The sequence below is a fragment of the Theropithecus gelada genome, chromosome 20, assembly GCF_003255815.1.
Source record: "Theropithecus gelada isolate Dixy chromosome 20, Tgel_1.0, whole genome shotgun sequence".
NCBI classification, from domain to species: Eukaryota; Metazoa; Chordata; class Mammalia; order Primates; family Cercopithecidae; genus Theropithecus; species Theropithecus gelada.
The window spans coordinates 45689320-45712170 of record NC_037688.1 but is presented as its reverse complement, the minus strand read 5'-3'; the positions used below and the strand labels follow the sequence as shown (position 1 = coordinate 45712170).

The 22851-nt window shown below is 51.3% G+C and overlaps 1 protein-coding gene across 4 annotated transcripts in view; it reads right to left on the bottom strand.

The window, feature by feature from the left end:
• The window catches only part of BANP (BTG3 associated nuclear protein), a 128908-nt gene that overhangs the window by 18653 nt on the left and 87404 nt on the right, over positions 1 to 22851 (bottom strand). For all 4 annotated transcript variants that reach the window (XM_025371079.1, XM_025371081.1, XM_025371082.1 and 1 more), the window contains one exon: positions 22753 to 22791. In XM_025371079.1, the coding sequence (XP_025226864.1) occupies positions 22753 to 22791 (39 nt within the window). The remainder of the gene's footprint in view (positions 1 to 22752; positions 22792 to 22851) is intronic.

The following is a 22851-nucleotide window of genomic DNA, read 5'->3' as shown; positions in this document are numbered from 1 at the left end:
TTTGGGCCCCAACCCACCCTCTGGGAAGGAGCGTAGCCTCGGGGCACCCTCTCTATCTGAGGCAAAATCCCAGAAAACGCCACATTCAGGCAAGAGCTACGGTGAGAGACACATGGAAACTGAATAGCCAAACATGTTTTCAGGCCTAAATCCCCTTTCTGCACGCACAGCAAGGTGCTCCACCCCAGCATCTCAGCAACCTTGAGGCCTGCAGGTGATGCACCGTGGGAGCAGCATGTGATCAACACTGTGTGTACAAAGGGCCCCAGGACCGCGCCATCCTCATGGCCCGACAGAGCAGGATTCACGTCGGTTCTCCTGGAACCATCAGAACTCTGGCTGCCCAAGGACGCATGTCACACGTGTGGCTGATAAACCTCTCCTCTCACAGGACTCGGCAGGGAAGCCAGGCAGAGCCTTCTGCCCCACAGCGAGGGGCTCCCTCTGGCATCTCACCGAGTGCCTGCCTGGGGTCTAAGCTGCTCCCCAGGCCCCGGGTGTGGAGGAGACACAGACAGAGGCCCTACCACAGGTATGCACAGCGCCCCAGGGCTGGCTGAGAAAATACATGTGGGCCCATGACCCCTTCCCCTTCCCCTCCCTCTTCCTGCCGGGGCTCCTGTGCTCATGCACCTGTGGGAGCGCTCGGTTTTGGATGACGTGGTTCTCCCGGCTGCAGTCATGGCTACCTGCGAGAATCTCACAGGCCAATCTCCAGGGAGGTGTCCAGGCTCTGCAGCGGGTTTAACGCACCACCTCCCGTTTTCCGCAGAAACCCCAAGCTGCATCCTCAGCCCCGCAGGCGGAGAGCGCTGGCCTCCCTTCCTGTCAGAATTCCATGTGGTGTCTTCAGACACTCACGTTGGGAAAGAAAAGCTTGGTTTAAATGTGACAATTGCTCATCTTTACTCAGTTTGTTCTTGGCAAGTAATTTTGAGGTCAGCAAGTGGCCATTATCAAATCAATACCAAGAGTCAGAAACCCCTGCAAATGTTTTTCAGGTTAAAAATATTTCTCCAAACTTTCTCCACGTGAAAAACACCTAAGCAGCAACAATGACAGCTCAGCCAAGAGCAGGCGCCTCTGGGAGGAGCTGGCAGGGAAGTGGCTGCGCCCGTGACCTGCGTCCGGATGGTGCTGCTTTCAAGCCATTACTTTCTTACACTTGCATGAAAAACAAGAAACCAAAAGGAACTCTCCATGAGAAAGACGGGGTGGGGAGCAGACTTCATCATGGTGATTCCAGTCAGAAACAGCCACGGTCCAGAGAGAGCTCAAGCTAAAGTAGTCACGCACGGACACATCTGAACTGAGCTTATTTTGTAAAATGCCGTAGTGAAGACTGTAATCACTCATACTGCAACCAAGGCGTTGGCTTTCTCGTCCACACAGAACTGTGAGGGGAATTCCTGCAGGTGATGCCAGCCATGAGCTGCCCTCCACAAACACCCCGGACGCTGCCCTGGCCCCGCAGGCCCTGGCTGAGCGAGGCTCATGTCCTCCCTCGACAGGAAGGAGAGTGTGGGCCGGCCTTCCCTGCTCTCCTCGCGCTGTGGCCCACAAACCCATCGCCTGCTGCCTGACCCTGAGGGCATCGACACAGGGAGGGCGCAGCGCTCCCCTCCTCAGTCTTCAGATGACAGGAAAGAGAGTAGGACGCCGACTGCACAGTCACGGTGCCCCGCATCCTGCAGCAGCAAGGCCCTGGGCTCGGCAGGGTCACACAGCGACAGCAGCATGGCCCCGAGCAGGGCTTCAGAGCGGGGCGGACCGGGCCTGGGGCTCTCACCCCTGCCGTCCACTCCCATGCGGTCCCAGCACTGACCCAAACATGCCAGGCTCCTCTGCCAAGTGAGCACACTGAGCACCTCATGAGCTGGGTGAGGAAAGCCTTGGGAGTTAACATGGGGCTGCTAGGGCTGCTGACCACATCGCAAGGCCAGCATTTGGGCCAGTGTGAGACCTGCGGGGCCTCACCCAGGTGAGGCCCAGCACCCTGAAGGCAGGTATGAAGGAGACCTGCAGTTGCCCCACACAGGCCCTGATAGTGGAAGCCTGGGGAAGGTGGGGAGCAAGTGCTCACATGTAAAAGGGAAACTTAGACATGTGAGTCGGGAGGGCACAGCCCTGCATGGACAACACGGCCCTCTGGTGTGTGTCCTGCTGGGCACCAGGCCTAGAGTCCACCGTGGACAACACAGCCCTCTGGTGTGTGTCCTGCTGGGCACCAGGCCTAGAGTCCACCGTGGACAGCACGGCCCTCTGGTGTGTGTCCTGCTGGGTGCCAGGCCTAGAGTCCACCGACCGGCTGCAGTCTCCGATCACATCCTAACAGCTCAGTTGTCAGCCCTATGGATGCACTGCTCAGCCTAACATGAGCAGGTGCAGGGACCACAGTGGGTTTGCTAGGAGGACCCAGGTGCTGGGTGGTTGGCATGGAGGTTATCCTGTGATGTTATTAATAGCTCCGATTTGGGGCCAGGTGCAGTGGCTCACGCCTGTGATTCCGACTCTTTGGGAGGCCGAGGCAGGCGGATCACTTGAGGTTAGGAGTTCGAGACCAGCCTGGCCAACGTGGTGAAAATCCGTCTCTACTAAACATGCAAAAATTAGCCAGGCATGGCCGGGCGCAGTGGCTCACGCCTGTAATCCCAGCACTTTGGGAGGCTCAGGTGGGTAAATCACGAGGTCAGGAGATCAAGACCATCCTGGCTAACATGGTGAAACCCCATCTCTACTAAAAATACAAAAAAATTAGCTGGGCGTGGTGGTGGGCACCTGTAGTCCCAGACACTCAGGAGGCTAAAGCAGGAGAATGGCAGAGCCTGCAGTGAGCCAAGATTACACCACTGCACTCCAGCCTGGGTGACAGAGCAAGACTCCATCTCCAAAAAAAAAAATTAGCCAGGTGTGGTGGCAGGCACCTGTAATCACAACTACTCAGGAGGCTGAGGAAGGAGAGTCACTTGAACCTGGGAGGTGGAGGTTGCAGCGAGCCAAGATCATGCTACTGCACTCCAGCCTGGGTGACAGAGCGAGACTCTGTCTCAAACAAGCAAGCAAACAAAAAAGCTCCAATTCTGCCAGTGGGGAAACGGAGTCCCGTTAATGGGGCTAACTTATGTGCCCAAGATTGGAGAGCTGGCGAGAACAAAGCAGAAGAGGCTTCGAGTGCAGTTCTCCCCAGCCTCCCCCAGACCAGCCCATCGCACACGCTGCCTGTGGCAGCCAGAGCCATTCCCTGTCCAGGACAGAAACCTTAGGAAAAGGGGAAGAATGGCAACAGAGCGACACATGTCTCTAAGAAACTTCAAAAGCTTCACTGGACTTTAAAAAAAGATTTCCCTGTAAAACAGCGAGGAGAATTATTTAGCCAAAACCCTCCTACTTCAGCTTGTGTGATGAAAGGAACGTGGCTTCGAGGCTGTGACTCTACTTCTGTTCCTGGCCGCCCACCTGCTCATCACTCACGTTTCCCTGTGGCTGTACTCCAGCGACCCTGGCGGCACTGCTGGGAGCTCAGGTCCAGCAGAACGTCTTCCCGGGAGCCAGACTCAGACTCGCCAACCAGTTCCCCTGCTAAGCGGACTTTTCAGGAGCCCAGCTTTCTCCTCCCTACAGCAGCAGCCCTTCCTCAACAACCCAGGTGCTGCGTCTCCTTCACTCTCAGAACCTACTGAGGACCAGGTGTGGCCTCCTGAGGTTTCCGTGCTTCTGGCTTCGTCACACCCGCCTTGCCTCCCTCAGCTGCATCCCTACTCTTCTTAAGGTCATGCTCTGCCACCAGCAGGAGCACGGTCCTCAGCACTGCGGTACAGGGGTTCTGACCAGGCAACATCGCTGATCCACACCGGGCGTGAGGGATACCACTGCAGGAGCAGCTGCCAAAAGCAGGAGCAGCGGCTCAGGGGCCGACCAGGAGGGAGAAGGAAAAGCCGGCAGGGGCCCCTTTATGGGCTTTTCGTTGATCTCACTTTGGGAGTCAACGTAAACAATGCCCTGAACGTTATAAATAAGAGATTGTCTACACATGAAAATAATTCCTGGGTTATTTTTCTACCCTTGATGCATATTTTATGTCCAGAGCTAATTATGCAATGCAGCCAAGAGCAGCCATGGGTCCAAGCTGCTTCTTCATCACAGCCTCCCAGTCTCATGGTCTTGGATACCACAGGCTCCCTGCAAACCCCGGGCAGGACACACGTTTCATCTGGGGCTGCGACTCCTTAGAGAAAATGGAAACAACGATGGTGGTGGGTTTTATTAAAACTTTGCCAAGTTCCCCTGTACTGCCTATGTGAGAGGAAACAGCCCGTCCAGTGGTCAGAGTAAAGAGGAATCCCTCTGAGGCTCTGGTCTGTGGATCAGAAATGGCCCCTGTGCTAGAGTCGCTTAGGAAGCCACAGCACTGCCGTGGAGCTGGACCCTGCTGCGGCCCAAGCCACACTTCTACACCTAAGGCCTTACAGGGCCCAAGGGGGAGCTCGGTCGACGAAGGCGCCTGACATCAGCACGTCCCGGCCCTGCCTGCCGTCCTCCTTGGGCCCACCCGCGTGAAACCCGACAAATCACAAGCTCCCGTTTGAGGAAGAAAAGGATCTTTGTTCGCACTGTCCTTCAGTTTCCCAAAGGCCAGTGAATCAAAAAACATAAGCTTCTCTTTCAGGCATCTCAGCACACTCTTAGCACCAGCTTTAACGTTTTAACCAGGCACCGGCACAGTCCTGCATCTACAATTTCTAGATGAAAGATTCCTCGTAAATACACAATGAATTTAACAGCCACTCAGCGGTTCACTCTCAGAGTGAAAAAAAGGTAGGAAATTATATTACGCTTGAACCCTTTCTTCCCCTGTGTAACTCCGCCGTTTCATAGTTTAAGGGGACAGGAGTGTGACTTCAATCAGGCTCCCTGGCCCACAACAAGCCTCGGCGCCCTGGCTTGTCAGAACACAGGCGACCACTTGCTGCCCCGCACCGAACTGTCCAGAAAGCGCTCCCTGTGTGCCCCGCACCTCCTCACTGCGGGCATCCGGCCAGCACCACTCGCCCTGGCGTCCAGGGTGCGGGGACAGGGCCAGCGCGAGTCACTGCATGCCCCTGCTGCCCAGACGCCCCACCCCACCCAGACGCCCTCGCCATCTCTCTTACTTGTCAGACGTCAGATTGTCTCGCACAGTGCCATGACTCCCCTTCTGGGATGTAAGAATCAGGACCCAAACACTGCCAACACGAAGGGTGTGAAGAACATTCTTCCAATTTTACACAACGTGGGCCAGAGTGCGTGCATTTTGCAAGAGGGAAAAGCCGGGGCCTAAACAGAATCAGCATAAAGCGACCTGAGGGGTGTTTTCCACTCCTTGTTTCTGGATTCTGACAACGTGAACATGTGGAGGGGACCCCAAGAGTCTCCAGGGCATCCCCCTGGAGAAGGCCACCATCCTTCCTCCAGAGGCCAGGAATCCTGGTGCAGCAGTAACGCCCGGGTTTCCTTTCGTCAGCAGCTGTTCTGGTAGCCTTCCAGCAGATAATTCTTGGGGCAAAAGGGTCCTTTACACACCCATTAGCTGCCCTGCACAGAGGCACCCACAGCAACAGGCGCGCCAGGCAAGCTCTTGGGTACTGGCCTGCACCTCACACTGAAGCGTCCCACACCAGCTGCGTGAAGTCGCTAAACCCCCACAACGCGGCAGGCCTGCCCACCAGAAAAGGCAGACACGGTTCAACAACGGTGACAGAAAAGTCTCAGAACACCCAAAGAATCACCAAAACCACCTTATTCAGAAAAACTTCTCACATTTGGATCCTACCAAAAGGATATGTAAAATTATTCAGAAGTCACACTTTTTCTGCTTATTGAGTTAGAGCTTTAAATCAGTACTGTTCTGTATGTTTTCATGATTAAAGATCTGGTGAACATAAGCCATAGTTTTAAATGGCTCAAACGAGAGTATTTCCAAATATTTTGTATTCATTCACTCGACGATCACTCAGCACTGCCAATTACACCACACCGGGTATGAGGAGGAACAGAAATGGATACTGCCAAGTACACCACACTGGGCATGAGGAGGAACAGAAATGGATAAAATTTGTGTTTTACATTATTTAAACTCTTTTACTTAATCTTTTAAAAATATATTTGAAAATGGCAAAATTGATCAAAAACAATCTTCGAATCATCACGCCTGCCACCACTTCTGATGTCACAGAGTCTGATGTGGGGCTAAACAAAAGGGCCAGGGGGGTGCAGGGTCCAGCGTGAAGCGTGGCCAGAGCAGTGGGAGCATCTCAGGGATTGTGATAAAGACACTTCCACTTCAGCTAACAGCGAGCCCTTCAAAGGCACCATTGTTTCAACTGAGTAAAACACTGAAAATGTACATTTCAGTCATCATTTCATCTATGTTCTCTCTCAAAAAAAAAAAAAAAAAAAAAAAAAAAAGAGGGAGAGCGAGAATACGCTTCCCAGCCAAACACTTTGTCCAGCTTGTCCTGGGCCCTTGCCTGACTTAAAGATTCTTCTATGCTGCAACCACAGACAGTGTCCCAAGAAATTCAACAGGACAAAAATGATAGCCCTCAGAATAGTACACCTATTTCACTGACTAGTCGTCACTCAAGCCTGAAACTACCTTCCTTGCTGCTTGCCAAAACAGACCAAGAAGCTAAGGAGCAGAGAGTCCCTGGAGTTCCGCAGCCACTCCACACTCTCAGAACACTCTGCTGCATACGACAAGCCTGTTATGGGGCCACAAGGACCCCTTCAGTGTCAGAGCCACAGGCAGGAGACACCACGGTCTCCCTTTGTAAGTCAGGGTCCCGCCTCCCCAGACAGGGCAAGGAACCTGAAGAGCCGGCTGTTCAGGTGGGCCTGAGCCCCCCAGCAAGGCAGCAGGAGGCATGCGGGCAGCTCCACACCTTTCCTAGGCGGTTTCTTGGGACTAGTCAACACCAAACTCACTCTACTTCTGACCTTTTATGGTTTAAATTACATTTTCCACCATTTCTGGTAGGGAAGGGTTTTCCATAAGAGATTAATTCCCTGAACCACTGAGAGTCTCCAAGATTTCTGCCTGTGTTTTGGCATGCGATGCAGGAATGTATTTTCTTGATGGGAGCATTTTTATTAAAAGTGACACAGGGTGTGTGTCTAGGAAAGCAAGATGATCCTCCCTCTGTGACAAACCATTTAGAGTGGCCTAAAGCCTCCTAGAAATACAAGAGGCCATTTTTCAGCTATAGATAAAGACACCCTGCACACTCACACTCCTCCTCCTCACTCTCTCCAAAAAAATCCTACATGTAAAATGTTGGACATTTCCCATGTCTTCTAATCTTTTTCCCAGCTGGGTCTAGAAGGCCTTATTTCATGGAAAAAGATTCTGAAAGCCTCTGAAACTTACTCTTAAACAAAGTATCAGGAGAAACACAAATGCCAAAGATGGGAGAGAAGGTGAAAAGCTTCAGGGTCACCAAATCTGCTGTCAGCTGAACCCTAGTCATCACACATGTACGCAGTGGGAAGGCCCTGGATCTGTCACTGCTTTGCTAACTATGTATGTGTCATGTGTACGTACACACATTCGATTATTCAGGGGTGTGTGTGGGGAGGGGGTGGGTGGGTGTACACATTAGAGATGGGTTTACCAGAACATACACAAAATACCTCCTAGCTTTTCCAGGGATTTCACATTGTTTAGCCTATAAACGTATATAAGCTCTCTTTGTGCAAATCTTAGATAACATTAGCTATATCTGTTAAAAAAAAAAAAAAAAGGCAAAAAAGGGCAAAAAAAAATCCCAGTATTAAAATACACATGTACTAGAAACAGTACTAAATAATGTCATGATTCATGATCTAAGCAGCATGATTAATACTCAAGCCTTGAAAAGTTTCCCATGTGACTGAAAATCTTCCAAATACAGAGAAAGAACTGACCCAGATTTGAACATCTCAATAGATATAATATCCCCTAGGAACAGCGTTTGGTACTAACTGTGCAAAACATACTGCACATTGGATTCAATCTGCAGAATCCAAATTCAACACTGTGAAGTTTTATCCTGAAGCAACACTGAGGACCTTCCATTTCTATCACACCTAAGCCACTACTCAAGGCCCACATAGTAAGGCCAGAAGCCATGCCCACTGACCCTCCATAAAAATTCCTGAGCTGGGCAAAGGAGGCACTGTCATTTTAATCTCAACAGGGAGAGGGTGAGAGGCCAAAAACAAAACAGATTAGAACACAACTCAGGATAATCAGGAAATTAACTTGACTCCTTGACAGTGCTGGTGCTGTTGATGGCTGTGATAGCCCTGGGAGTGGTGGTGGTGGCAGAGGTAAGGGCAATGGAGAGGGTGACAGGGACGATGGCAGCAGAGGTCACGCTTGTGAAAGATGAGTTGTTGGTAGTGGTGGTGAGGATGAGGCACATAATGGCAGTGGTTGTTAGGGTGGTTGTGCTGCTGATGATGTTGATGGAGATGACAGTAGAGGTGGTGGTGGTAGTGGTTGTTAAGGTGGTTGCATTGATGATGATGATACAGTGGTGGAGGTGGTGGTAGTGTTTGTCAGAGTGGTTGTGTTGATGATGATGATGGAGATGATAGTGGTGGAGGTGGAGGTCGTTGTGTTGGTGATGATGGTGGAGATGGTGGTGGTGAAGGTGGTTGTGTTGGTGGTGATGATGGAGATGACAGTGGTGGAGGTGGGGGTAGTGGTTGTTAGGGTGACTGCGTTGGTGATGATGTTGGAGATGACAGTGGTGAAGGTGGGGGTGGTAGTGGTTGTAAGGTGGTTGTATTGGTGATGATGATGGAGATGATAATGGTAAAGGTGGTGGTGGTAGTGGTTAGGGTGGTTGTGATGATGGTGGCAATTATGATAATGGTGAGGATGATGGAGATGACAGTGGTGGAGGTGGTAGAGGTGGTTCTGTTGGCAGTGGTGGTAGGTGGAGGTGATGATGATGGTAGAGCTCTGGGGGAACTGCAGGCAATGTTCAGGAATCATGACAGTTGAGTTCCGGATGTATCCCTGACTTTAACTCCCTAAACGGTCCTGGAAAAGCTCCTGTCTACTGTCCTCATCTCCAAAGTAAGAGTAGCACTCAACCTAGTCACTGAACTGAATCTCATTTCTCTTCAGAAATACATGACAGGTAAAGATATAGGAGAAAGCAAGTCTCCAACTTCAGAGAGGGGCCCCTGAGTTAATGCAGGCAGAGCGCTACCTTGTGACAATGCTTTAGAAGGTATATTTCAGCTTTCTAAGGATAACTTGGATATGCCAGAGAATGTCCATATGCTGCCATTTGAGCTGAAGTGACCTCTGATGTATCTTTCTTGTGTTTTGTTTTGATTTTCTTTAGTAACAATTTAGTAGTAACTAGAACAACACATATACCAGCATCTGTCCAGGAATGGGTGCCTGTCCTTGGCTGTTAGAGTGCCCAGTGAGAAAAACTCCAGATACGGTGCTCCAAGAGGTATTTGAGGTCAGCTAGTAGCAGCTACCAATTCCAGAAACACACTGATTTGGAGTATTATTTCTTGGTCATGTGAGGAAATGTTTAGGTCTTCACTTTATTTTCTTAAACTCCTCAAATAAATGCGATGAATGGAAATCAAACGATACCTCAGAAATTGTATAAACCTGGAATTTTTAAATCTAGATTTTTTAATGTAGGAAACAAAGCTCTAAGTCTATTTAGCAGTTATTATTTAATGATGCATAATTATAAAACTGTACTTATCTGCCGAGCTGCTCCCAACAAAGCACACAATTAATAAATCAAGAGAAATCCTGAATTTCTCTCCGTGGATTTTTATGCCAGGTGGGTGGGCTGCTGTCTTCCTGAGATCACAACACTGGAGGTGACAGAACAGCCCCACAACCTGCAACTGTGGCAGGGAAAGGCACCCTGAGAGAGGGAAGCGTGGCTCACCGAATCAGTGTCTGCGTGGGAACACATCGCCTTCGGCACTGCAGCAGTGCCTGGGAATGGCCGCACTTCCCGTGTGCCTACTGTGCGTGGGGCACCGAGGCCGAGCCCCAGGGAGGCATGGGCTCCTGCAAAGCCCATGATTTCTACACGCTCACTGCATGCTGGGCACGGATCCTGCCCTTAAGGGGCTCCACGTCTACACATGTAGGGCAGTGACAGGCCCTGAAAGGTGCCGCACCCCACCCATGCCCTACAGGCCGCCCCACACCTCAGTCTTTTCAAATTCAAGATTCTGGCATGGATATTTTGCCCCATCCCTCAAGGGAAGCGCAGTTTCCACAGAGGTTCGAGGGGTCTGCAGCCTCAGCCCCAAACCACCAGGGAGTCCCCGTCCTGGGAGCCTTGATCTCATGCTGTGAGGCCCCCCAACTACGCGGGGGCTGCAGTTGACAGTCTGGCTGTGGCAGCAAGAGATCACGGGAGCAAGAGTGACTGCTCAACTGGCTGTGCAGGACAACACCCTCGTGTTTAGTGTTCTATAGAGTTCTGGGATGTCTGCAACCTACCAGCAAGCAGTTGAAAAGCAGCAGGTTGGGTGTGGTGGCTCATACCCATAATCCCAGCATTTTGGGAGGCCGAGGCAGGCGGATCGCTTGAGCTCAGGAGTTCGAGACCAGCCTGTGCAACAGGGCAAAACCCCGTCTCTATAAAATAAAAAAATTAGCAGATCGTGGTGGTGCGCACCTGTAGTCCCAGCTACTCGGGAGGCTGAGGTGGGAGGACTGCTTGAACCTGGAGGCAGAGACTGCAGTGAGCCGTGATTGCGCCACTGCACTCCAGTCTTGACAACAGAGACTCTGTCTCCAAAAATAAAAAATTAAAATTAAAATTAAAAAACAGCAAATACACACTTATCCAAATGATGGGTTTCTGAGTGCAGATGCTCTTACACAATCTTGGCTCACTCGTGCCTGGAGACTCCTGTGGCTGCAACACCACTTAGGCAGCTGGCAGTTCAAGATGCTCAACACAACCATTAACAAGTGTGTGTCTTAAAGAGGCACAGCTATTAGTTTAAAAACCATCTTGTCAGGCTAGGCGTGGTGGCTCATGCCTGTAACCCCAGAACTTTGGGAGGCCAAGGCAGGCGGATCCCTTAAGCCAGGAGTTCGAGACCAGCCTGGGCAACATGGCAAAATCCTGTCTCTACAAAAAATACAAAAATCAGCTAGGTGTGGTAGCACGAGCCTGTGGTCCCAGCCACTGGGAGGCTGAGGTGGGAGGATCGTCTAAGTCCGGGAGGCAGAGACTACAGTAAGCCAAGATCACACCACTGCACTCCAGCCTGGGGAACGGGGTGAGACTAATGTCTCATCGATTAGATGGATGGATGGATGGATGGATGGATGGATGGATAGATAGATACACAGATAGATGCACAGACAGATGCAGACAGACAGACAGCATCTTGGCTCTGTTTAGCTGCATCTGTCCCTGTTAATCTTCGCTGACATGTCAGGAACAAGATCGGAGGACAAGGATTCCCACCCTTGTGAACATGACTGAAAAGCTCACCAGCCGGCCACACCCACACACCAGCTCTTTCCTGAAGAGGGTTCTTAACTGGAAGAATATCGTACTATACTCCAATTAGAACAACACATTTCCTATACTGTATGCAATCTAAATCCCCAAGAAAACAATTATCTGTAAAGAAATCAGACGGAGGAGGAAACGCTTTTCCTTCTGGCACACTGAAACGCGTTAGAGATGTATGGTGTTCATTGGATGCCGTGTGGCTAGGGCGGTGTGTCACTGAGCGTGTGGCCACAGCATTCTCCATTCTCGGAGTGCCTGAGCCCAGCCATCTCCCCCGTGACTCCACCTGGAAAACCCTATGAAGAGCTGTGGTGTTTATGAGAGATACTGGTTTTGTCCCTGGTTCCTGGCCCGTAACTCCCACAGCCCTGGTTCGTCTCTTGTTACGATGCCAGGTGTGTGGGCCTCAGGGGCAGGCTCTCACCTTCTCTCACCCTCCTTTCACTCTTAACGATCCTCTGCTTGCTGACTGTGGGTCTTAAGACCCTCCCATGAGAGGGTCCCGCCCTAGACCCTCGGGAAGGAATGCTGATGTCACGAAGTTTCCATAAAAACCTAAGGCGGCGGGGTTCGGCGAGCTTCCAGGCAGCTGAACACGGGGCAGGTCCTGGAGGGTGGTGCCCAGGGAGGGCCTGGAAGCTCCATACCCCTTCCCCCATACCTCGCCTGACACATCTCCACATCTATAGCCTATGCAGTATCCTTTATGATAATAAACACAGTAAATAAAAGTGCTTCCCTGAGCTCTGCAAGCCACTCCAGCAAATTAATCAAACCCAAAGACGGGTCGTGGGAAGCCCAACCTGAAGCAGGTCGGCCAGGAGTATCCCGAGGCCTGAACTTGCAACTGGTGTGGCTGGGGACAGTCCCGGGGCCTGAGTCCTCGACCCGAGGGATCCGACGCTCTCTCCATGTCGGAACTGAATTAGAGGACACCCAGCTGGTGTCCACTGCTTGCTGTGTCCAGAAAAAAATCCACGTTTGATCCCTGTAGTCTTTTTGTGTGTTGACGATGGTCACAGTGTGAGAGCAGAGGAAAGACGTGGTCCGCAGAGCTTTCCCGACATGAGGGTCCAGTGTGCCGCACAGTCTCAAAGACCCCGCACCCCACACCTGACGAAGACACTGACTTCAGCGCCTTCAATTTTGAGGTCAGAAACTGCGCTGAGCCCCGATTCAATACCCAGAACACTGTTGGAAACCACCTCCTTTCTTTAATCTGTGTGAGCGCCGATTCAATGCCGCGACAACTGTTAGAATCGATGTCCTTTCTTCTGGCCCCTTCTTTCCTCCATTACTGAAATCCAACCTCCCATATGGTGTCTGCGCTTTATTTAATTCTACAATTGTGCTGCAATCTCCTCAATGAGACAGATTAGTTATTTCTCCAAATGATTAGATACTTCTGGAAAATTATTTTTAGTTGGCTAAGTCTTCGATCACATCAAATTAATCAGAGCCATAGCAAATGTACCTCTTGCTATTTAAACTCTGATAACTGACTATCCCCTATATGATATACCAAAATTCTGCTCATATTTCACTGTCCAAATTGAAAAACTGTTTTGACAAAGTCACGGCCAGCTGCTGAAGCAACACGAGTCAGAGGACCCGACCCAGCAGGCCTTGGTGGTCTTTGAGCAGGCCCTGCGTGTCCCATTACCCATCAGCTTTCCTGCCTTCCCCAGGGGACAGCCCCCTAAGTCCCAGCATTTGCTTCGGCCAAGCCCTTGCGGACCCTGTTAATCAGGGTTAAATTTAGACAGAATCTTCAAAATTTGTTCACGACAGTACATAGAGCAGCGTAAAAAGAAAGCACAGTCACACCCAACATTTGGGTGCATTACTGCCAAGTACACCACACATAGGAAGGAGCCCACTATGTACTGCGTCCCTAGCTCACTGGTATTTTAAATCCTCTGACGGCCTGAACATGGTCTGCAGGAGTGGTCTGCGCTCTGTGGGGAGAATGGCTGTTCTGGGTGACTAGTAGGAGTCCACTAGGGTTGTTTCCACTGAGAACATCAGACTCCAGTGAGGCCCGGTGCCCTGAATTACTGCCCTCCTGCACATGTTCGGGAAGAGCCTGGATTAGAATAAGGACACCACCCACAGCCATCCCAGCTCACACCCATGGGCACTGATCTTTGAGCTCCAACGAGGGCTGAAAGAACAGACATGCGCCATGTTCCATTCTACCAAGCCTGACTGACGCACACCCAGGCGAGGGGCCAAACGGCTTCCTGGTTCAGGGGAAGGAGCAAGGCCCATTCACTGACATGCATGAAAATGCTGCCTTGGCTGAGACTCTCACCACCTAACGGAGATGTGGGGAGAAACTGGCAGTGTTCGCTAAGGAACTAGGGCAAGCAGTCTTGGCCCTTCCCCACCCTGGTGTTCTGTGTTATGTGACGCGCATCAAGCCTAAACTCCCGGCAGCCCCGGGAACTCTGGTTTGGGATTTTAAACAACACAAACAATGCCACCTCCCACCCAGGACCGCACGAGCTCACGGCTCCCTAAGATCACCAAAACATGTTCATGTGATATGGCTGGTTTTTTTTTTTTTTGAGACGGAGACTTGCTCTGTCGCCCAGGCTGGAGTGCAGTGGCGCGATCTCGGCTCACTGCAAGCTCCGTCTCCTGGGTTCACACCATTCTCCTGCCTCAGCCTCATGAATAGCTGGGACTACAGGAGCCCGCCACCGCGCCCGGCTAATTTTTTGGGTTTTTTTTATAGAGACGGGGTTTCACAGTGTTAGCCAGGATGGTCTCAATCCCCTGACCTCGTGATCTGCCTGCCTCAGCCTCCTAAAGTGCTGGGATTACAGGCGTGAGCCACCGCACCTGGCCAACGTGATACAGATTTTAAAGAACACAAACACAACACAGTGAAACCTCGTCTCTACTAAAAATACAAAAATTAGCCAGGCGTGGTGGCGGGCGCCTATAATCCCAGCTACTCAGGAGGCTGAGGCAGGAGAATTCCTTGAACCTGGGAGGCGGAGGTTGCAGTGAGCCGAGATTGCACCACTGAGCTCCAGCCTGGGCAACAGAGCAAGACTCCATCTCAAAACAAAAAAAAAAATAATTAAAAACATAAAAAAAAAAAAACCATAAACGCCGACTCCCACCCAAGACCGCACAAGCTCACAGCTCCCTACGATCACTAGAGCACGTCCATGTTACGTTCAGTGTTTCTTTACCAAATCGTTCCATTCACGTGAAAGAATGAATTTTGTAGTCCAGATTGCTTTACAGTGACGAGGTTCAGATGATCTGCTTTAAAAGGTTCAGTCCTGGCGATCATTTTCACACGAGAATACTTCCTAGTTAATTAACTAATGCTTTGAGTATGCAGTTTTAAAACAGTATCTCTAAAATCACACACACACATTCACACATGCAAAAGGCAGAAGTGAAAGGCCAACCTCCGCATCAGGAGGCTCAAAGGGCCACAGTCCAGTGATGTCACTCAAATGAGCAGCTGTTACTCCTTGCACGTGTACAGGGTAAAGCTTCTGTCTGCAGACCTCAGCCCACCTACTCACCACCTGGGCACCAGTGCTTGTGTGGTCAGTTTTTGAGGATTTGCACCGCCCCTCCCTGAGTGCTGAAGTGTGGACGGCACTCGCCAAGGGCAGCCCAGAGGCTGGTGAGTGCCAGGTGGACCATGTGCACCCAGCAAAGCCCACCAACTTCCTAAGCAGGTGCTACTGGCACCCCACTGCGGTGAAGAGGGCACTGAAGCACGAGGAGGCAACACTGCTGCATCCCAAGATGACAGACACTGAGGGAGCAGCCGCCCTGAGACTGGGACCTGTGGCGACTCTCCCACCCCCCACCCATCCAGTTCTCTCCCAAAAGATCTGCCAACCACAGCCAGGCCCTCATCTGTGGCCAAGAAGAGTATCTGAGGAGGCGGCCTCAGGGAGAAGAAAGGTGCTGTGGTCAGGGTGGCACCACCTCCAATTCTCCACTCTACTCACAGGCTCCCCCACCTCTGGCTGGTTTGAGTGCCCAGCATAGCAGGGCTATGTGGGGAGCGAGGGGAGTGCCTCTCTTCCGGGAATCAACGAGCGAGTCAGGCATGTTATATCCGACAAGTGCTGCAGAGGGAAGAAAGGTCCTTTCTGTTGCTGGAAGAGGCTGGGCTCTGGCCCCCAAGGGCTGCTCCCGCTGAGGCCCCTTGGTACAGCCCAGCTGCAACTGAGGCCTTCCTTTGGCCCCGGCCTCTTCTGCAAAAAACACTCAAATGCACGCACGGACAACTCTGTCAGAGGCTTGTGGATGGCGTGGAGGGGCGTGGCCAGCCACAGCAAACATCAAGCCATCTTCTGTCCCATACCCGCCAAACGACCAACAGAAGGCCAGCCACGCCAAAAACCTGACTGCAGTTCTCAGGGATACTTCATTCTAATGCCCAAGTGACACGGATAATCCTAATTTTCCTAATCTAGATGAAAAGCCCTGAGAAGCACACTAAAATTTTTTTTTAACTAGCACATTTATAATCATTTTTCTTAAACTTGAATGTGATTTTTTTAAAAAGCTCCCCAATTCAAGAAAATCTTTTGATTTATCAAAATATGAGAGGAAGAATATTAGTATTTGCAGTGTAAACTTTATATAGTTGTAAGTTTTCAAAAAGTACTTAATTACACAGGTGCAGTGGTGCACACCTACAGTCCCAGCTACTCAATTACAACTCAGAACTACAAGCTCTTAAGAAAGAGACATTAACGATCATCTATTCCAGTATTTTTCAAAGTGTGGGTTGCAAAATCAATGCAATGTCTCATAGCCAGTTTTCAAAGAGACAAAAAGGAAGAGAAACAGAAAAGCAGAACAGAAAACAGAATAAAAAATATTAGTGCAATCAGCACACAGTAATACCGTTCTGTGGACCTGTTCTGACCATGTAAGTGCACACACGTGAGCGAGGGAGGAGGGCTCTGGAACCACAATGGAAAGCTGCCTTCTCGCTGTGGCCTGTTGTACTGTGGACCTGTTCTGACTGTGTGTGCACACGCACGAGCGAGAGAGGAGGGTTCTAGAACTGTAATGGAATGCTGCTTCCCGCTGTGGCTTGTGCAGATGCTGGTAGAGTCCAGCCATGCAGCCTGCGTGCACTCATCACTCCCGAGGCAGGCAGCATCCGCTGCAGAATGAGAGTTGGCCTTTACGGAGAGTCTGCCCAGGTCATGCAGCACTGGCTCAGGGTACCCATGGCAGCAAAGCAGCTGCACCAAGATGCAGGTATGACCAACCAGTGGTTCCTCTGCCAGCCTCCTGAAGTGGCCAACTGGTCTATCCACCTTATGCAAAAGTTCCCATGACCTCATAAAAAAAGTCATCAATTTTCATTGAAAATGCACTCAAAAATAAAGTCATCTACCTCCCTGCAAACTTCAATCCTTATGACTCTTAATTTTTAAGGGCTTTTTTTGTTTTTCAGAATCTTCTGAAAATCTGCACCAAATTAAAGATTCTATTATCCTTACCACTAACTGAAACTTGAAATTCCTTAGACAAGAAATTATTTTACGTACACTCTGAACGTACTCTCCCTCTCTGTGAATCGCTGGCACACCAGACTGCCTCTCCCAGCTCCAGGGAATTTCAGGCAATTCTAGATGCCCCTGATTCTGGTCTAATTTACTATACAAAGCCTGTCCTCTATTCCAACCAATTCTGCAATCCCTTAACCACATGGGCAATAACACCTCCACCTACATCATTCCGAATTGCTACTATGATATCCTTATTTGATCTTCACGCCCAGGGCAGCAAATGATTAATTTCAAACACTCACTGAGCAACAAAGCCAACACTACGGGGATCGTCCAGTAGAGGAAAATGCTGCCCGGATGCCTCGCACCCCCAGTGAGGGAGGGACAAAAGAAATCAACACAGTGTAATCAGCTTGCGAAGGAGCCGTTTCTCCAGAACTCCACTCTCAACGAAGAAGCACCCAGAACACAGCCACAAACGCATCTGAACAGCCAAAGGCCCAGGCTCAGCTCCACGCTGCTCACGTGAAGGAGCCACCCACGCCCGGAGCCATGACCAGAACCAGCCGCTACATCTTCATTTCACCTCCCACAGCAGTGGCTGTTTGGCTTCCCCGGCAGCAGATTAGGTGCACGATGAGGAATGACGAGGACGGGGCAGTGTGCGGGAGGCGAGGAGGGCAGCACATGTCCACACACACGGGGCTCCGCTCTACAAAGCCCGAGATGGAGACTCTCGTTAGGCACCTCCCACAGTGACCAGAATGCTCGTTCTTACGTAAAGTTGTTATTCAGGAGGGAAGACAATACACAACCTGTGAAACCAGCTGAAGTGGTTCAAAAGAATTTTTTAAATATTTTAATTTTTTGAAAAAAACATTGAATTGTACACTTCATTTATTTTGAGACAGGTCTTGCTCTGTTGCCCAGGCGTGAATGCAGTGGCACAATCACGGCTCATTGTAGCCTGGGCCTCCTGGGCTCAAGCGATCCTCCTGCCTCAGCCTCATGAGTAGCTTGGGACTACAGGCACACACCACCACACCTGGCTCTTTTTTTTTTTTTTTTTTTCTGTAGAGGCAGGGTCTCACTATGTTGCCCAGCCTGGCATCAAACTCTAGGCTCAAGTAATCCTCCCACCTCAGCCTCCCCAAAGTACTGGGATTACAGGTATGAGCCAGCACAAAACAATTTTTTTTTTTAAAGATTCAGCTGCAATTTCAATGTCAGTGTTCTAAGGAATCCCTTCACCTCCTCTTCCCTCTCCCAGCCAGCGATGCTGGAACACTGGAGCATGACAGCATGTGCACCTAGAGGTCAAAATGAACAATAAAGACAGAGAAAGGACTGGAGTGGAAACTGGAAACTGGTCACCACAGCTGGGCAGCTGGCAGAGCAGAGGCCACAGGGGCCCACAGCTGGGAGGAAGTGAGCGCTCCTGGAGGGGAGGCTGAGACACAGCGCCGGAGGGCACAGCTCGGAGAGGAGAAAGTGGGCACCATGCAGCCAGTGCATCCCCATACCTTCGCACCCGCCACCATCCCCTGAACCTCATCTTCCCAAATGGCTCTTTATGAAGCCTCTGATGCTCTGCCAATCCTTCCAAACCTCGTGCCCACATTTGGGATGCACTGTCCGCTACTGCTACCCCCAACACTGGTCACAGGAGGCTGAGCACTGGGGGCTCCATCCAACCTCGCTGGACCTGGGTGCCCATGGCCTCTGGCCTTGCACAGGCAGTCACCCTCCCTGTGGCTGTGCCATCCGCTGTCCTGAGGCCTTGGTGCAGGTGGCGCTCCAGATTCCTACTATGTCTCTCATCCTCCTACTGCATCTCCCACCCTCCTACTGTGTCTCTCACCCTCCTACTGTGTCTCCCACCCTCCTACTGTGTCTCAGGCTCTGTGGTTCCTGTGCACTCTCAGTGTGCCCAACAGGGCCTGAAATGGACTCTAATCAGTATTCCTTAGTGTAGGGTCATGTTCACCTGCACAGCACCTGTCAGCAGACGGCCTCAGCCAGGGGAGCTCTCCCAGAGTCAACGAACAGCTGTGAGTCCCACCCTCTGGTGCAACCCAGCACCAGATGGGGCATTCCATCTCTCAGCAAGGAAGAAAAGCAAGGCCGCTGTGGACATGAAACTGACCACATGGCTTCAAATCATGCAATTCTTCATCTTTTCTATTCAGACAGCAAATGGCAACTGTGGGATGTGACTAGAATCTCTCAATATTTAATTTGAAGAAAACATGACTCAAACAGGATGGCCCCCTGGCAGCCGGTGCCACAGGGTCACACCAACGCAGCACAATGGCGCTTCCCAGCACCACAGCCACCAGGGCCCTCCTGGAACTGAGGCTGCTGCTGGCTGCAGACGCGGCCTCAAACCCACCACCCCAGCAGCAATCCACAAGCACAGCGCACATCCCTCCCTCCATGGAACAAGGAACGGAGGCTATTTTCACAGAAGCTGTCCACTGATCAGAAAATAATCAGTTAACGGCAAGAAGTAACAGCAACAATCACCTCAGAAGTGGAACAGGAGGAAAACAGCAACAAGTGTGAGCCCAGCACAAGGAAAGGGGGCGGGGTGCAGGATGTGGGGCATGGGGTGCAGGGCGCAGAACACAGGGCGCAGACCCCGGCCCCAGGATGGAAAACGAATGGCCAGAAGAGGGTAGGCCTGGCCACCCTCCCGAGAGGATTTCTAGCTGCTCTGTCAGATTCTGAGTCTGTTGCCACATAACCATTCTTAAATGACAGTTGGAACTAGGGAATCAGATGGGACTACTAAGCTAATCCTCAGTGATCTAGGAACTTAAAGCAGCCGCATCCATTTCTTTGTGTTCTCTTACTCCAGCTGGGGTGCTGTTCCTTGTCTTCCCTCAGCTCCCTGGAGCGAGCGTGGGCTGCAGGGTCTCCCATAATCAAGCCAGTGCTCACAACCAGGGCAGGCCAAGGGCCTCTGGGACAGGACGGGGAGCTGAAAGGGCCTCCGGGACAGGACGGGGAGCTGAGCCATCTGCAATGTCACACGAAGGATGCTTCTGAGGTCAAGTCTGGCTGGAGAAGAAAGAGCCTTAGACCCACATGCACTATCCTCCTGTGGGCACAGGGGCGGGGAGGAGAGCGAATGGGCTGGGTGACCCCCCACACGGCTCAGGGCTTCTTAGCCCAGTAGACAACATGGAGGTGAGTGGGCTTCTCTGTGCTTTTTAAAACATCCTTCTGTCTCCCAAACGTGTGGCCAGCCCGGAGGACGAAGCCTGCATGAGCAGGGTGAAGCTCTGCAGGAATGAGAACTGGCCAAATGATGGAAAAAGAAAGAATTTCCACAAATGGAAGATGAGGGGTTCGCTACACAGATTTACCAGAAAAGGCAGCTTCAGATAACACAACGGTTTCCTTAAATCATACACCAGTTTCCTTAAAGAGAAGCAGGGGCCATGTACTGAGCTTCTGCCTGCTACCCTGAGTGGTAGCACTGGCCTCTCCTGAAGCCATCTTTGATTTGAGGTCCCACAAATGCAACTGATAATAGGAATCAGGAGGTGGGAAGAACATAGGAGAGTTCATAAGGGGGAAAAAAACATGTGATTTATAAATTATTATTCGTTTCACATAAAAAGTGGTAGTACGGCAGCTTTACGCATTCTGCAGTGAGGCCACTTACAGTGGGGACTTGGAGGGGCCACGGCAGACACGGGAATGAGCAGCAGATGAGACCCTGCTCGCAGTGCAAAGGCATGTGGGGCAGCAGCAGTGACGGAGGAACGACAGACACCAGAACACAGCCTTGTTCAGAGGATTCCAGACAGCAACTCCTCCAACATCAACCCTGAGTCCTTCCCGAACTCAGATCTGTGCTGGAGTCAATGGGCCTCCACGCCTGCTGAGAAAAGCTGGAATCTCTGTCCTCACAACAGAGGTGGGAGGATTCTGTCTACAATCATAAACAGAAGCACTGCAGTAATACAGTGTAAAGAGCCTGGTTCTATCTTTAAAATTCCAAGTAGATTTTGTTCAGAGGCAGAGAGGGGAACAAGGGAATATCGAAGGTGACATGCCTTACAAAAATTTTCCTAGGAGTTAAAGTCCAGAAGCGTTTTAACTATGATACAGTTCCACTACCAGCATAACCATAAACCACTATGTTGCACAAAACTAAGACGGACCACCGGCTGGGAGTCCTGTCCTCTGCTGCCCCAGTGACTGTGAGAACCATGGCAGAGAAAGGCAGGGAGAACCAACCCACACTGCACCGACCACAGCCTCATTACCCCAGCGGAATGAGCGCAAAGCCACAAGTGTGGATTTAAAAACTGCGCATTCCTTTGGCTCTTCTCCAAGGCAGCAATTGCATACTTACAGATGAGCGACGCTGCAGGACTACCTGAGAAAACCTCATGCTGATCTTTAAGAAGAAACTTTCCAACTAAGAAACACTGACATAAACCAGTTCTGGAGGGTCTGCAGCCCTTCTCCCAAGGGGCCTCTGAGGGGTCAAGGGAAAGCCCACGGGACGCACGTGCCCTTCTGTCCCTGTCATCTGTGAGGCACCTTGCTCCGGGGGTGCCCTGGGCTCAGTTGGGTCAGAGATCCGCAGGGCCTGGCCTTGGCAAAGGGAATGCACGCAGGTTCCTCAAAGGACAGTGCGCTGTGGTTTTGAAAAATGAGTATGATCTTTCTACGCAGTGAGCTCTGTGTTTATGGTTCTCACCGCCAACCTCCCAGGTTCTGTTTTACGAAATGGGAAGATCACCCAGACTCTTCAATAATGATCCAGAGGTGATAGCCGTCTCCTGAATAGAAAGGGTCTTCACCAGGACCTGGGAACACACAGCCTCAAAACCTCCAGCGAGTTCACTGTGTCCTGCACAGCAATGCCCTCCCCAGGACCCGCACTGTCAGGACACATCATTTTGTAAAGACAACTTGTACCGGGGTGCTCAACGAATGGTCACTCTTTTTGTCAAGGATTAGAAAGCAAGCAAGTTTGTGAGTTTGACGGCAATATACAGGAGTGAAACCACCTTTTCCTACCAGAGCTATCTACTCAAACACGACCACCACCAACATCCACATGCGTGTGCAGAAAATAACCATCTGCACGGGGTGGGGTTTGGGGTTGGAGGGGAGGGCACGTTTCCGCCAGAATGCAAAAGCCACCGAAATCCTACGGAGCAGCAGATGTGACCCCCAAGCCCCACCCTCCCCCTTCCAGGCCTGTGCATTGCCATGGTGAGGAAAGCCAGTCCTGCTCTAGGGCTCACACTGAGAGGCCTTCGCACCCTCGCTTCCTCCTGTGGCAGCCCCCATTCCTTGGCAGCACAATGGTCTGTATGTGACAGAGGGGCTGTGGCACTCACCTGACCATCCGCCCCCTCCCATGAGAGCCCCACCCCTTGGCAGCGCAATGCCCACGTGTGTGTGGAGACCAGGGCACACACCTGACCATCCCACCCCGTCCTGTGAGAGCTCCACCCCTCCGCAGCGCAATGCCTGTGTATATGTGTAAGGACTGGGGTCGCTCACCTGACCGTCCCACCTCCTCCCATGAGAGCCCCATCCCTTGGCAGCGCAATGCCCACATGTACATGGGGACCAGGGCACTCACCTGACCGTCCCACCCCCTCCTGTGAGAGCCCCACCCCTCAGCAGCGCAACTCCCGCACTGGGACACTCACCTGACCATCCTGCCCCACGTGATGGATCTGGAGGTTGCCCTGCAAAGAATGAGAGGAGGAGACGGTCATGAGCAGAAACACGCCAAGACACCCGTAGAC